Below are 15865 nucleotides of genomic sequence, written 5' to 3' on the forward strand. Positions count from 1 at the left end.
GAGGGTAATTATCAACCAACGTTTTAAGTCAATTCCTTTAGGTAATATTAATCATGAATTCATCTAACCTAATTGTCTAATAAAAATCTTTCTTTATATATCCGATATTTCGTACTGGCCTCTATTTTGTATGACATCAAGGGAACACTAATGTTTTCCTTTACTGTTTTCCACTCTTTTTCTTTTTTCTATTCCTAATAAGTGTGTTTTCTTCTACTGTTAAAGTGAAATGGTAGGTGAAAAACCTCGTAACCTGTTCATTTGTGTGCATTTAAACCATTGAACCAAGGTGCTTCCTCACAAAAAGCATGACTAAAATTGATAACATTCATTTAATTACATTTTTGCTTAATTTTTTATATCCTTAATTACATTTTTGCTTATCTTGAAATCTAAACAGGATTTCTCCATTGCCTACTTTACTTTTCTCCTTAAAAGAATTCTTTTATTTATGTATATAACAAAGTCACTGTTACAAATGTGCAAGGTCAAGCAGTTTCTCAGTCCTTCATGGGAAATTTACATTCACATTCAAAGTGAAAAGAAGGGGAAGACCATTTTGCTGCAGAAACCAATGTCTCAGCTGAAATATTGCTGGCTTTGGACACAATACAATACAACTCTATGACTATTTCACACGGGCTAGGGTATCACAGAGTTTCTCTCTCCAAGACCGTATGATACCCTAGCCTGCGTGAAATTTCTATGTGATCGATCAATGATCTATAAATCTTTGAGTTCTTACCAATTAATGTCTATTACTTACCAAACTGAGAACGAACTTTGACACAATATCCAAATGGCAAGTGGATCTTAATGACTTAAGAATAACAAAGGAAATAAATGCATAAGAACTTAAGAAAGACTCGGAAAGAAGAAAATACAACAACAACAACGACCCAGTGAAATCCCACTAGTGGGGTCTGGGGAGGGTAGTGTGTACGCAGACCTTACCCCTATGCCGAAGGAGTAGAGAGGCTGTTTCCGAAAGACCCTCGGCTCAAGAAGACAAAAAGACAAAAGGAGACAATATCAGTAACACCAAAGAAATCATAGGAAAAATAGGAACAACATGAAATCCAGAAGAAAAATGCAAAGCAAAAGCGAAATATTAACCCTACCAAACTAGTCTCTCAAAGTTATGAAGTAAGGCAAGACTCAACTACCTCCTAACCTACAACCCTAATACTCGACCTCCACATGTTCCTATCAAGTGCCATGTCCTCGGAAATCTGAAGCCTCGCCATATCCTGCCTGATCACCTCCCCCCAATACTTCTTAGGCCGCTCTCTACCTCTTCTCGTGCCCTCCACAACCAGCCGCTCACACCTCCTTACCGGAGCATCTGGGCTTCTCCTTTGTACATGCCCGAACCATCTGAGCCTCGCTTCCCGCATCTTGTCATCAATGGGAGCCACGTGCACCTTCTCTCGAATATCAGCATTCCTAATCTTATCCATCCTAGTATGCCCGCACATCTACCTCAACATCCTCGTTTCTGCTACCTTCATCTTCTGGACATGTGAGTTCTTAACAGGCCAACACTCAGCCCCATACATCATGGCCGGTCTAACCACAGCTTCATAGAACATACCTTTGAGTATCGGTGGCACTCTCTTGTCACACAATACTCCAGATGCTAACCTCCACTTCATCCATTCTACCCCAATACGGTGTGTGACACCATCGTCGATCTCCCCTCCCCCCTGGATAACTGACCCAAGGTACTCGAAGCTGCCTTTACTCGGGATGACATGTGATTCAAGCCTCACATCCACGCCCACTTCCCCCGGCTCAGCGATGAGCTTACACTCCAGGTATTCCGTCTTCGTCCAGCTAAGCTTGAAACCCTTAGATTCAAGAGTCTGTCTCCAAACCTCCAGCCTCTCATTAACACCGGCTCGCGACTCATCAATCAGAACTATGCCATCGGCGAATAGCATGCACCATCGCACATCCCCTTGAATGTGGTGTATTAACGCGTCCATCACCAGGTCGAATAAGAACGGACTGAGCGCAGAACCTTGGTGTAACCCCACAACAACCGGAAAATCCTCAGAGTCGCCTCCTACTGTCCTAACCCGAGTCTTAGCCCCTTCATACATGTCCTTAATCTCCATAATGTAGGGAACCGACACACCTTTGGCCTCCAAGCTTCTCCAGAGAACTTCTCTAGGAACCTTGTCATATGCTTTCTCTAGGTCAATAAACACCATGTGCAGGTCTTTCTTCCTATCTCTGTATTGTTCAACCAACCTCCTAACAAAGTGTATAGCTTCTGTAGTAGAACGACCCGGCATGACCCCAAACTGGTTGTCGGAAAAGAAGAAAATGTCCAAAATAAATTAATTTCAATACAGACCATGTGCTAAAAGTAAAAAAAAATATAGCTTAAACATAAGAGAGATGCAACCAAGTTGAGAAGTACGACACAATGTTCAGCTACCTCAAATCCCCTTTGCACAGATAATATTCAAAACTAGTCATCATGCATATCACGTTCTTTTTTTTTTTTAATGAGGAATAGATTTTTAAACCCTAACATTTTGTTCGTATAGAAACCAAATTTGTCTGATGTATTAAACTGGAGTGTCAAATTAACTAAACTATAGTACTTGAAAATATATATTCCGCTGTTATGTAAACTTGCTTAACAATGCATTTAGCAATAGTTGCGCCAAAAATATACTAGTATCTTATATTTTGTTGCCATGACTAAAGCCCAATCGACGCAGGTTGAACCAGAAGGCGGCACTAACATAGAAAATTCTCACAATGATGCTACTGGTACTTTATTTTTATTTTTCTTCAATAGGAAATGTGATGCTATCTTTCTGCATGATGCATCTACTGGACACATCTTTACAAGTTCGATTTTAAAAACTTGTGTATTATCTGACTTGCACTTTACAGATAGTTAGGACAGGAAGTAGAGAGAGAACAAAAACAACTCTTATGATCTTCTTGTTTTAGAAAGGATATTATTGAACTATTTATTTTTTTCCCAAACCTCTTCCGTCTTTAAGTATGTCACAGAATTACCGAGTACTCTTAAAGTCGGCAGCTTGCAAGGACCATCAATAAATATTTAATACAACAAAAAAGCATTTTACCCAATAGCAGGCATCTTTAGTCTTCTCTCCTTTACACTTAACTCCAGCCGACTACCAATCCAAAGTAAAACTCATATATCTGAGTACACACTGTGCATTCTTCTTCTTGTACAGCTTGCCTGATGCCTATAGTTTCTGACTTGTTTGCACAAATTAATTGTCGTGGACGTAAGTATCAATATTTCAGTTTATTGTTCTTAACTAAGCACTGGAAAAGCTATTACTCGTTGAGGTGTAAAGTGATCTCTACACTAAAGCAGCCATTAAGAGGTGGCGTTTAGTCCACAAAAGCAGGAAGCCAAAATTCACATGCAATGTAAGGGCCATTTTTCCCTATACAATGCAATAAGTTGGATATAGTTTGGCTACAAATAGTGGAGGTACAGTAGCTCAATACAAATCAACAGGTTGGGACCTAAACTTCAGGAGAAACCGTGAAGATTGAGAGATTATTAGGGTGTCACAGCTTTTGGGTAAACTGGAAGGGGAAGTTCTTACTCCTGGGAGAACAGATTTGTTAAGATGGGGCATCAAAGAGATGCGAACTCTGTGAAATCTGCCTACGAGGTTTTATAGAACCTAGAAACCACACTGCTTAGCCTTGGAATGTTATCTGGAAAAACTATGCACCTCCTAAAGTCGGAGGTTTTTGTTGGATTGCAGCATATGTGGCTTGTGTCACACGGTATAATCTACAGAAGAGAGGTCTGTATACCTGTTGTAGATGCTACATGTGCGAGAAGGAAGCGGAAGATACAAACCATTTCTTTTTTCATTACAAGATGGTAAGGCAGCTTTGGGACATGCTTTTGGATTGTCTGGCATCAACCGGGTAGTGTCTAAGAATGTGAAAGTATGTTCTTAAGCTGGTCAGTAAGGAAAATGGGTAAAGAATTGAGGAAGTTTTGGATCACAATACTTGCTTGCTTTTATTTTGGTAATTTGGCTGGAAAGGAACCTAAGATGCTTCCAGGGGACGGCTGAATCTGAAAATCTGTTCATAGATTAAAATATAGATGTCTTTATCTGGCTTTTTAGGTAACCCTTTTTATAATTTGTTTCCAAGTTGTTTCAAGACTTCTTTATGTTATGTAATTTCCTTATATTCAGCTTCTCGATTGACGAGGCTAGAGCTAAAAATCAGCTTAGAATTATACTACCCCGTCCCAATTAATAAATCCTCTTTCCTTTTCGGTAGGAACGAAAAAGTTTTTGACTTATTTTGTTATACAACAAATTTTTCTCCCTCGAACAAAATTTAAACTATCTGTATATCAAACTTGATGTGACACCTTTCAACTAATTGCTCTAAATTTTCACATTTCAATTACTATAAACACGTCTCTACCAAAGCCAATCCATATCTAAGATATTGGCTATTGTGATGAAAACAGCAGTTACGAAGAGTTGTTTTATCCTTTTCAAAGAAAAACACAGCTAGATTTAGCATTGTAATGATTCAATTTCTTCTTAGTTTTTGGCTTCACATTTGAAGTACTTTTAGGGTTTACTATTATCAGCCCCTTGAAAGGTTTTCCTAGGCTTTCCTCTAAACGCCGGGGCTTTGATAGGATTGGAAGTAAAACTGCTCTTCCCGAGCTCCACTTACAAGAGCCTTTCTTTTCAAGACATTTCCACAAGGTCAAAAATAAAAAGCACAAGCAAAATAGAGTTTTTTCTTTTTGAATTAATCAATCAATCAATTATACTTCAAATGTTTTTTTAGTTTCATAATTTAGGGAAGATAAACATACAGTAACATATCTGATAGCAATCCCAGAAGTAATTAGTGTGGGCGCTCAGGCTTTAAATTTTTGACAAATAGACCTTGCTGGAATTCATGCAACAGTCTGTTCTATCAAAATTTGCTCAACCTAGCAAGAAATGTTCCTCAAGGTTTGCTGCAAAGCTGTAATCAGCGGAACGCAACTTACAACTGCTCCATGGATTATTCTCAAACAGGTAATAACATTGACATCTACGTGATTGAGAGAGAAAATGTACTTTTATATCGGACTTCATATTTATTTTTTGATAACTTAGAGGACAATGTATTTCACAATCATTGTAAGATAAAAAATAACAATAAGATCTACCTTCAAAAGCTCTAGATACACTGTAAAGCCTAATTTCTTTACAAGGAAACAAATAAGAACCATCAATGTTTAGTGCCTGGAGAACCTTTTGTTTTATTTCTTGTAAGTTAGTGCTTGGAGAACTTCTTTTTTTTTTTTTGATGAAGTAAGATGTTTCATTGAATGCATCAAGAAGATGCCATAAAAGTGTGAGTCCTTGGCTAACTCTATAAAGACAAAAAAACCTATAAGACATGAGTTAGCCATGACCAAAAAAAAAAAGAGGCATTATGCCATGCTAAGGGAGCTAATAAAATCTAAAAGGGAAATGACATCATTCACAGGGGAAAGGTAGCTCCAACTAAACAAATTCACTAGACATTTAGACTTCAAACGGCTGGTGGAAGTTGAGATGCCTTCACTAGGGGAAAGGTAGCTCCAACTAAACAAATTCACTAGTGCTTGGAGAACTTCACAATCATTAAATATAACAACAGGTACAATTACAATCACCATAAGGTACTAGATTATTAGCCAGGAAATTCTAGCTGATAACTTCACCAAGAGCCTAATGCATCACCTTCAGTGTATGTTACAAAAAGTTTTAAATCAAAGCACTAACTGGATACTTGGCCAGTTAGTGATATAGTTATTCTATTCAAAATGGAAAAGGAGATGGAAACCGACCATCATCTTAGACTTTAGCATTTAGCACACTGATACCTTCACAATCTAAGCAACGGAAAGAAGAGTCACAAGAACTTCCAGATTAGCATCCTAATTGTATTATGACAAAAGAATACATTTATACATAACCTTTATTAAATAAAAGACATTTATACAGCTATCTAGGTTTATCAGCAGAAAGGAAAAAGACAACAAATACTTCTAAGATAGCAAGACCACGAAGAAAATTAGTCTTCAAACAATTTCAGCTTCATAAACGAAAGAAGAGGAAAACAAGTTCAGAATAACACCTGAGCAGGAATGTAGTGGACATCCTCAACCAGAAAGTCACCAGCTTTTAATTCTTCTCTTTTAAGCAAATCACAAACACTTTTTGCCATATCTTCATCATCATTTTGAGACGTAATGGCAGTCAGATCAATATCACCGTGAGGTAGGTATGTTTTCAGAGGGGCCGATCCGAATGGGAAAACCTGTAAAGGAGATGATTTCAACACGCTCCATGATTAAACTAAGACTTCTCATTTAAGGTTCTATCTTATTCCATCATGCCACCTCAGTGAGAAATCATTTAGTAGCCATGCACAATCTAATGTACAGCAAAAATTCTTTAAAACGTGGAGCATTACCAAGACGAATATCCCCATATTTTTTAGTAACAAGTTCTAATAAATCTACCATATATTGCATTTTTGGCAATGTCTTTGTTAATATAAAGGGGAATAGTGAATTAATTAGATTTTGCTATAGCAATGGAATGAATAATCCTTAATGCAGTTCAGAGAACTCTTAATTCTCGTGAAAACAAATAAAGAAGAGAAACTATTGGTGCTGAGTGTTTGTATAAAGAACAGAAATTCCACGGAACTGAATGTAACCCAGCGAAACACGCTATTCGCACAACATTTTCTGTTCTCTATTATGACAAATATAAAAAGCTTCAGGGCCATGGCTTGCTTGTGGATTGGGGCTGCCCGGTTGACTAACCAAGGTGGGCGCAAGCCATCCCATACAGCATCAAGATGAAAAAAAGAAGTAACAGATAACAAATATAGACATGTGAAAATATAGTCTAGCTAACCTCAACTCCAAAGTTCTCTCTAATTAACCTCGCCACATAATTGAAAATCCCCATCCTAGTTTGATCAGAATCTATTGTTGGGGTCAACACAGATAGTATGTCCTGGATAGCTCTATTGGCCGTGGGCCGGCATTTGTACCCAATCGGAAGTTGGTATTGACTTGACATAGAACAGGAAGGTGAAACCAAGGAAGTGAAAGATATTGACGAGAAACAATCATTAGAAGTCTCCATGCCAGGAGTTTCTAATTGAACCTTTGTAACAATATCAATAATCAGTGCTGATCGTAGCAATGCCAAAAGAATCAAGAGATGGCATTAGCATTGGCTGAATTTTAAAAATTTATGACATCCCAGGAAATAAAACCGTTCAAAGACAATGATCTCAGATCAGTATCCAAAATCGTGTACACAAGACCAAACTGTAACTAAAAGGACTGTAGGTAAGGGGGACTGAGAGCCGTGGCCTTCACCACCCAGAAGATCTCTTGAAACAATCACTTTTAGCAGCCAGAGAGGCTAGGTGGTTTGAGAAGCCATTTCTCAAGCAACTTAAACTTGGGTAAGCATCCAAAGTTCCAAAAATCGTAAGTACAAATTCAATCGAAAGAGAGTGAAAAATCAATGACTGTTCAGGTGAAAAAAGTCACCAGAGGAAGTGACAGAATTTGCAAGCTGTTTGACTCAATGAACAAATGGTAGAAAAAATGATCTCTATAACCTGTGAGGAAATCAAGACGGAAAGCTTAAAGGACAAAGAACTTGGATGAGAATGAGAAGCTTTTTAATTCTGTAAGTAAATTTGAAGTGATATCTAATAAATCTAGACAGAAACAACAGAAGGATACATGAGAAAAGGTGCTACAACCGGGTAAGACTCATTTCCTATAAAATGGTCAGGATGACGTTTGGCCACGGCATAAAGAGGTAAACAGAGCTACGCCAATTTCAAAAGCTTCACTCTTCCTAAAAGATTTGATTTCTATCTTAACATGACTTAATCCTCTGACTTAATGAAAAATAGGGGATATCTCGTCAAAGCTACAACTAGGGATTAGAATTTTTTTGAAGATTTGATGAATCTATACCCATATTACATTTTATTCAACATTTGGTAGGTGTTGACAGCTATGCTTTAGCTTCAGACTCATCCATGACTGTAAACCATGGCTATAACCGCCGGAGAAAGAGACAAGCGCAATAACCTTTAACGAATCTTTTTTTAATAAAGAGCATTTAATGAATCTCTCTAAAACTTGTTACCATCGCCACCTATGATATTCTGACAACAATTTGATGTTTAAGAAAAGACAAAAAGAATAAAAAAGAGAAAAAAGAAAAGTGTAGGTTTTGTCGAAAGATGCAAGAAGTTCACCATTTAAAATTATAGATTGATGTATCCCACTTAGAGAAACTACCAAAGTGCCTCAGTCCAATTGTCCTTTGGGGAAAAACTTGAGAAGGCATTTTATAGCTGCTTGCGAACTCAAAGGTCGAGTCTTTTTACAGATAGGTCAACAAGAATGTTAGACATCAAAATTGGATCAAATTCGATGAGTAACTTACTGGCAAGACCAGATATTCCCCCCTACATGCAGCTAAAGGCAACAAAATCTACAACTGATTTGAAATCTTAGATCTTTTACAGCTTGTAACCAGCTTACTATTACATTGACGCAATTAAATTAATAACTTTTCATCCAAAGGTCGCATTAGAGGGTTAGTTTCTGGCATGTAAGCCCAAAGGAAAACAAAAAATGGCGATAATAGACATATCAATGTCAAGGGACAACACCAGATATAGAATAGAAAGATGAACTCATGGTTTATGCAGTTGTTTGTAAACCAAATAAGAAGTTCCACAGGACTGGAAACCATCGTAGCAATTTTAAAATGCAAAACTTTTACCCGGAATTGCAGCTTTAGTTAAGTCTAGTTTCTTTTAATGGTTAAGCTAGCACAATGCATGAACTCTCTTCCAGTGCAAACACCTAGTCTTATTTTTGCTAGAATGCAATGTTTAGAGTCACTCCAATACTACAAACCTAAGAAAATTCAATACTAAATTTGAAATTACGATATGAAATCAGCCTAAACAAAAGCATCATTGCCTGAGTAAATATTTAATTCTTCTTACCAATCAAAAATATATATCTTATTCTTCATAAGCGAATTATACCTATTATCAATCATCAGCTATACAGATCTATAGTTCCACTCCACTCTATTTAGGTCCATTACATCATAATAGAAATAAAAAATCCATTTGGACAACTTTTTGGGAGTGGTTTGAAATTTTGTAGCCTAAATCGAATAAAAATTCTCTCGCTTAAATTCTTTCCTTTTTTTCCTTTTTTCAACAGACCATTATTTATTTAGGTAACGACTTGCTTTGTGTCAAGGAAAACTCATAAATTTTGGCATTTAATAATAAAACAGATTATTCACTGAAAGTATATGTAAATATTATTATCAATCATTACTAAAAGCATGCAGCAGTTGTAATCGAGAATAAGATTACAAATATCTAAGACTTTTGAAATTTTACCAAGTCGAATTCCTCCGAATTTTTCTATATTCGGACGAGCTTTGTTCTCTTTCTTTGACTGTTGCTTAGTATTAATGGACGCTTCGAACCGTAAACGCGCCATTTTTATCTGCGCTTGCGACAAAGAACGAGAAAAAGCCAATACTTTCCCACGCGCTGCCGCTGAGTTACTAAACATAATTCCACGCGCCGCCACTGTCAGCCCAACCAGGAATCAATGGAACCAAGAGTGTCCCTTCTTTGTAAAATATTATAAACATTTCCATTTGTAATCACTTTAAATTAATTACTACATTAAAGAAAATAGGTTTCCTAGATCGTGAATATGTAAAAATATAGGCTGTTCCATGACATATTGTTGGTTCTGAATATTAAATCCTTGTTAAATCCGTATGATCATGTCAATGATACTACAACAATATTTAAGGGCAGTTAATTCGGTATGATATATGTTGTAATTTTAGGTATAGTGTGTATAGAAAATGAATTTGTTAGCAAAATATTAATTTTACACTTTATACGGGTATTATTAGAATTTTGAAATTAATAATACTATTATTCCTCTTCAATTTTGCACAAGAAATTAAATTTTCTCTTTAACTTTGAAAAAAGAAATACTTCCCTCTTGTCTCAGTTTAATCTTTTAGATGTCTTTTTTGACCCTTTAATTATCAACCTTTATTTCTTTTAACTTTCTTTAATATCATGATTTTCTTAATTTATATTATTCACTTACTTATAGAATATGTCAGATCTTATTTCCAAAGTAAAAAAATAAGAATCAAACATATAAGTTGATGATGCTGAATAATGAAAGCATAAGCAGTATAATAAAAAAAAAATTAAATCAATTCCTTTTGCTTATATCAGTAGCAATTCAAACTCAAAGTAAATTGTACAAAAATAAAATTCTTATTCTCTATGTTTAGTCTCTATATACATGGTCAGCTCAAGGTTAAGGCCTCTAAGCTTCTGTTTTAGGCCCCCAAAAATTAAAAAATCACAAAATATTTACTATGATTATTATTACTTTTTCAAAAGAAAAGAAAAGCTTCACCAAACTATGAGTAGAAAGACGAATATATATTAATGATATCGTGTGCAGACAAAACAATTGCAATATTGCAATACCTAAGACAAAAATAAAAACATGTTGGTAAAGATCATAATATTAAGTAGCATTCTGATGTTGACTGCAAAACTAAGAGGTCGTTTGGTAGCTGGTTAGAAGAAAGGTTATTCATGTATAAGGGTAACATAACTTATACCATGTTTGGTAGGCAATAGTTATTTTGTATAAAATTCTGCATAACTAATACCATGTTTGGTTGACATTTTTCAATTATGCATAAATAATACATGTATAAGTTATGAGTCAATCTGTGTATTATTTTATGCGGGGTAGAAGATGGAATAACTAATACATGTATTAGTAATACATGGATAAAATACTGAAATGACAAATTTACCCCTATCACTTTACACATAAGGCTTCCTTATTTCTCTGCCAACCCGTCAACAGGTTTCACTTGCTTTCACTTGCCAACTATATACCTTGTCTTCTCTCATTTTTAAAGAACAAACTAGCAAAAGCAAACTGGAGAAGCCACTAGAAAATGGAAATACCAAAACTAAGAAGTGAAAATCAAATATGTCTAAACTTCACATAGTTCAGTAGTATGACGAAGAAGTGAAAGTAACACCCAAAGTTCCTAACTAAATTGTTTCCTACATAAATGGAAAGAGAGAAAAAACAATGCAAAAGAAGGTCAGGGGTATAGTTGTAAACAAGCATTTTACTTTAAAATTTATATAATGTATATCAATTTCTAATACAACAAACCAAACATTCAAAAAAATAATCTCTGCATAACTAATACCTGCATAACTAATACCTGCATTACTTATCCCTGCATAACTAATCCCTGCATAACTAATACATGTATAACTAATACCTGCATAACTCTAACCGGCAACCAAACGACCCCTAGTATCTTTAAATACATGCAAGAAATACATTAGTACAATAGCAACACCACATGATCATAAGTAATTACACATTATTAATAATGGTTTAGTCACCCTGAATTCGTACTTTGACGATCGCGTTTCCTACCAAAAAAACAAAAATAAGCCCAAAAGTTTTGTGCAATTCAGCTTTTAGTTATTCTGAGTCTTCTTCTTACTCGACTGTTGTAGTCTTCACTTTCACAGTGCTGCTGAAAAAAGTGCTTTGGAATAAGTTGTACATGCGAGAGGCAAAAAAAAAAAAATTGGTTAATAGATTCAAATCAGCTCTCCGTTAAGGCTATTTCGTACAAATCTTTTGTGTAATCCTTTTAAAAATTCCCATCCTTTGGGTTCTGTATTACTCTCTGTTGTAGTATTTATTGAAAAATACTAATGACTACAATAATTTTGTAGTAATTATTTTATTTTTAAATGACAATAAATTGATAGAAAATCCTAATATTTGAGAAATCGGATAATTATTAATAAATTATTTTAAAATTTAAAAAAATGCACAAAATAATAATTTTTGAATAGCATAAATAAAAATGATAAAAATTTCCGTATTTTGTAAAATAAAGATAATTATTAATAAATTGCATTACGATTTTAAAATATGAAAAAGGGCTATATTCTATCATTAACGACTAGAAAACCTACAGAAGTTAACTTTTAAATATGGTTAGACAAAACTGAGTGTCAACAGGTATAAGAGAGGTCGAGGTATGCCGAACAAGTATTGGGGGTGACTAGGCAGCACATGATACATCTCCAGTTTACAGATGACATGACCCTTGATAAGAGGGTGTGGAGGTCGAGAATGAGGGTAGGAAACTAGTAGATAGTCGAGCATATTCCCTTTACAGACCGGTAACATTATGTTATTCTCGTATTTTCTTATTCCTATATTTTTATTATTTGTTGTTTCTTTTGTGTCTGTTACTTTATTATCTTGATGTAGTTAATGCGTCATTTTTCCATGGCTTTTGTATTTTCGTATTTCTCTTCTTCTTTTTTCTAAATGTTGTAACTATGCTTTTGAGCCGAGGGTCTATCAAAACAGTCTCTCTACCTTTACAAGGTGGAGGTAAGGTCTGCATACACATTATCCTCCCTATATACCACTTCTGAGATTATTGTTGTTGTTTGTCCATGTAGTGCTATTGTTGTTTGTCCATGTAGTGCCTAAATAACTAGGAAGTAAATGCAATTCGATTTCTTGATGGAAAAGAAAAACCTAGCAGGTTTGGAAAATGGTCTTAATTAAGCTACAATTTTCTTAGAGAAATTCGCTTATACAGATTTCACATATTTCGAATATTATTCGGGTAATATAGTCTAATGGTGAAACTGGTGAAGATCGTGATCCAATAGACGAATTGAAATATTGTTGGTGGTTTATTGAAACTGAAGAATGATCTCGTAGACGATTTTTGCTCAAGCTTAAAGGCTCGTTTCGCAGTGGCAATCATGCTTCAAAAGATATGTATTGATTTTATACTCGATTAAAATTTTACACTCGCCTAAAATATGTGATTATATGTTATCTATATTTCATGGAGGTGATCCTAGCTATTTACTTTTGCCGTTCATACTTGTATTTGATCAGAAGAGTATGTCTTTAATTGGCCTAAAAAAATGTAAAATTGAGGACAAGTTTTTGGTCAAATTCTTTAACAATTGAATGAATATATCTGAACTCTGAAGGAGAAAACAACGGGAAAGCATGGCGTGGATGCCTCGGTCACTAGAAAAGTTGAGGAAGATGGTAAGTTAACTAGCTTCAAAACTTACGATCTTTTTAGATTATTGTGTTCAAATTAACTTTTGTACCTGTTTATGCAGACAAAGGGATTAAGCAGAGAAATGCCATTTATTAAAAAAAAAGTGTTTTTCTACTTTCACCGGGAAAGTCATTTTCTTGATTTTAATTTCCTAAAGAAAATGATTTCTAAATATTTTGACCAACACAAGAAAATATTGAAAAACCTCCCTACTAAACACATCTTAACCGTACCATTTCATACTAAGAGGCACGATCTTGGAAAACGAAGGGTCGAAGGCTCAGCATCACCACATACTTCATTCATATGTACGTAAATATTTTAATTTTGACATCATTGCATAGTAGTCACTATTAGGGGTGGCAAACTGACAGTTCAACTGTTGTGAACTCAGTGAGTGACTCGGTGGAGAACATATTTTGCAATTTGGAAAACTATGTGTGGGACCCGTTTTGAGCAGAAGCAGGTTCTCAGTGTGTGAAAGTGCAACGTGAGAAAATTAGTTATAAATACAGTAGAAGGCGTAGTCCATTTTATGCTGAAGTTATCAAAGTGTTAGCTCTGCGTCTATCTCATCCCCAATTCGGTATCAGTCTATTCCTCATCTCCATTCTTCTTAGATTTCTATTGCAATGTCCTTATTATCATTAGCAAATGCTTTGTAATTCCCATTAGTATTGAGTTAATACAATTAGTTGGTTTGGTATATTATCTGGGTTGTTTCATTGGTGCTTTCATCCATAGGTCTTCTATGGAGGACCAAAAAATTCGAACTATCGATGATTCAATTAAGGTCGTGAAGGATTCATGGTCGAAGGATATTGCTGAAATTCGTTCATTGTTACATGAGTTGGTTGAAAACCTTGCAACGATTAAGCCTACTCCGGTGGAATTCCGACGATTCTGTGGTGAGGATCCGGAGTTATGGATTTCTCAGGCTGAACGCTACTTTAAATTCCATGGTACATTGGAAAACAACATGTTATTACGCGCGTCTTTGTACCTAGATGGTGAGGCTTTAGAGTGGTTCCGATGGCTTTTCCGGAACAAGCAATTGTCGGATTGGGAACATTTTGTTGCAAAGGTGCGGATTCGTTTTGGTAAACAGCATCTCGAATCACCAGAAGGTCACGAGGCGACAATTAGGGAATATTCTACAGATATCGAAGACAAGGTGTTCGACGGAATTACCCAGAGTGAGGAACCTGATATACATTGCCAATTCACATGCGATGAAGCACTCCTCGTTCCTCTCGTTGAATGAGATCAGCTTGTGCCATGTGAGATTGCTCAATTTCCTTTTACCGAGATTTTATGTGTTGAATCTAAGAAACTTTTGGCTGCACCAGCCCTTGCATCTGAGATGCAACCTAATTTAGATGATAGAAAATCTGAGGAGTTCCAGGTGTTCTATGAAATGTCAAATAGCCGTTGCCCAACAGTATTTGCAAAGGCGCAATCAGATGCCCCAGTTGAAATGATCGCTGAAGAAGCTACATGTCTTGAAAGCAGCAAAGCCCAACTGTTTGCTGAAAGTACCCAAAGAGATATGCCAGTGAAGTACGTTACTGCACCTTCTCTTGATCACGTCCAATGGAAAATTGAAGTTGAGACTTTTGAAGACATGTATCTTGCTAAATTTCTCATGGAGCCTGTGATTATTGAGGACCTATGTCTTGATAAATTGTTTATGGAGAATGAGGACGTCATTCCAAGAAGTGACATCTTTTCGGATGAAATGTTGTCTGATGATGATCATGAGGAATCTACTGGTTGGATTCACTAATCACCATATTTTGAATCGATTTCCATTTGATCCTGGTGCTAATTTCTTATGTGTTACCATAACCTTAAATGCAACGAATCTTTCTGTATGGGATCCAGAACTTAGTTCTACGTTCATGGCTCTAACAAGTTCTACTGAGAAAGAGAAGGCACATACATTGTTTGAAGATCTTAGAAAAAGGGGTTGTTTATTTGCAAAGTTGTATGATTGGCAGCCTGTGGGTGGAGTTGCAATGGGTATTAAATGCAGTTGTAATTTTCGAAATTCTTGTACATCATACAATCTACTGGGTGAGTCTATAGCACATTCATTTCTATATTCCTTTGATGGTGCTCCGACTCACCTTGAGAAGCAGTACATGCTTACTCGGTTCAGGTATTTTAGGAGTGGTTTGATGTGGTGTCACTGTGAGATTGCGTATCTAGTTGTTGTGATGCATTGGCTACTAATGGAGCTCATTCATTATGAAGAAGACATCACTCGCTACAGCCCCGTATACAAGATTTTAATGATGCTTTCTAGCGGGGTTGGAGTTCCTGCTTCTACAGTTCTAACGTTGCATCAACCTAGTAAGGTCTAGGCTATGTTGGCTGATAAAGAAGGATGGAAGAGCAAAGTGCAAGCAAATTTCTTAAAGCTTGATAAAGGACTGCATTATTTCAACTTAATGGAAGAGTCAAAGCTCGAACATGACAATGCACAATATGTCATCATTGTAGATATGCTTGGTCGATCAAGTCAATTAGTTCATGCTGGAAACTACATATATGACGCTGTAGAA

At 35.9% G+C, this 15865-nt stretch overlaps 1 protein-coding gene across 2 annotated transcripts in view; it reads right to left on the reverse strand.

The window, feature by feature from the left end:
* Positions 1-9892, reverse strand: part of LOC109210861 — a 35714-nt gene extending 25822 nt beyond the window's left edge. For both annotated transcript variants that reach the window (XM_019374338.1, XM_019374337.1), the window contains exons 1-2: positions 9505-9892; positions 6166-6348 (exon numbers count right to left, since the gene is read on the reverse strand). In XM_019374338.1, the coding sequence (XP_019229883.1) occupies positions 6166-6255 (90 nt within the window). In that variant the 5' untranslated portion in view covers positions 6256-6348; positions 9505-9892. The remainder of the gene's footprint in view (positions 1-6165; positions 6349-9504) is intronic.
* Between the last annotated feature and the right edge of the window lie 5973 nt (positions 9893-15865).

Source organism: Nicotiana attenuata, unplaced genomic scaffold (genome assembly GCF_001879085.1).
Source record: "Nicotiana attenuata strain UT unplaced genomic scaffold, NIATTr2, whole genome shotgun sequence".
In the NCBI taxonomy this organism is placed as follows: Eukaryota; Viridiplantae; Streptophyta; class Magnoliopsida; order Solanales; family Solanaceae; genus Nicotiana; species Nicotiana attenuata.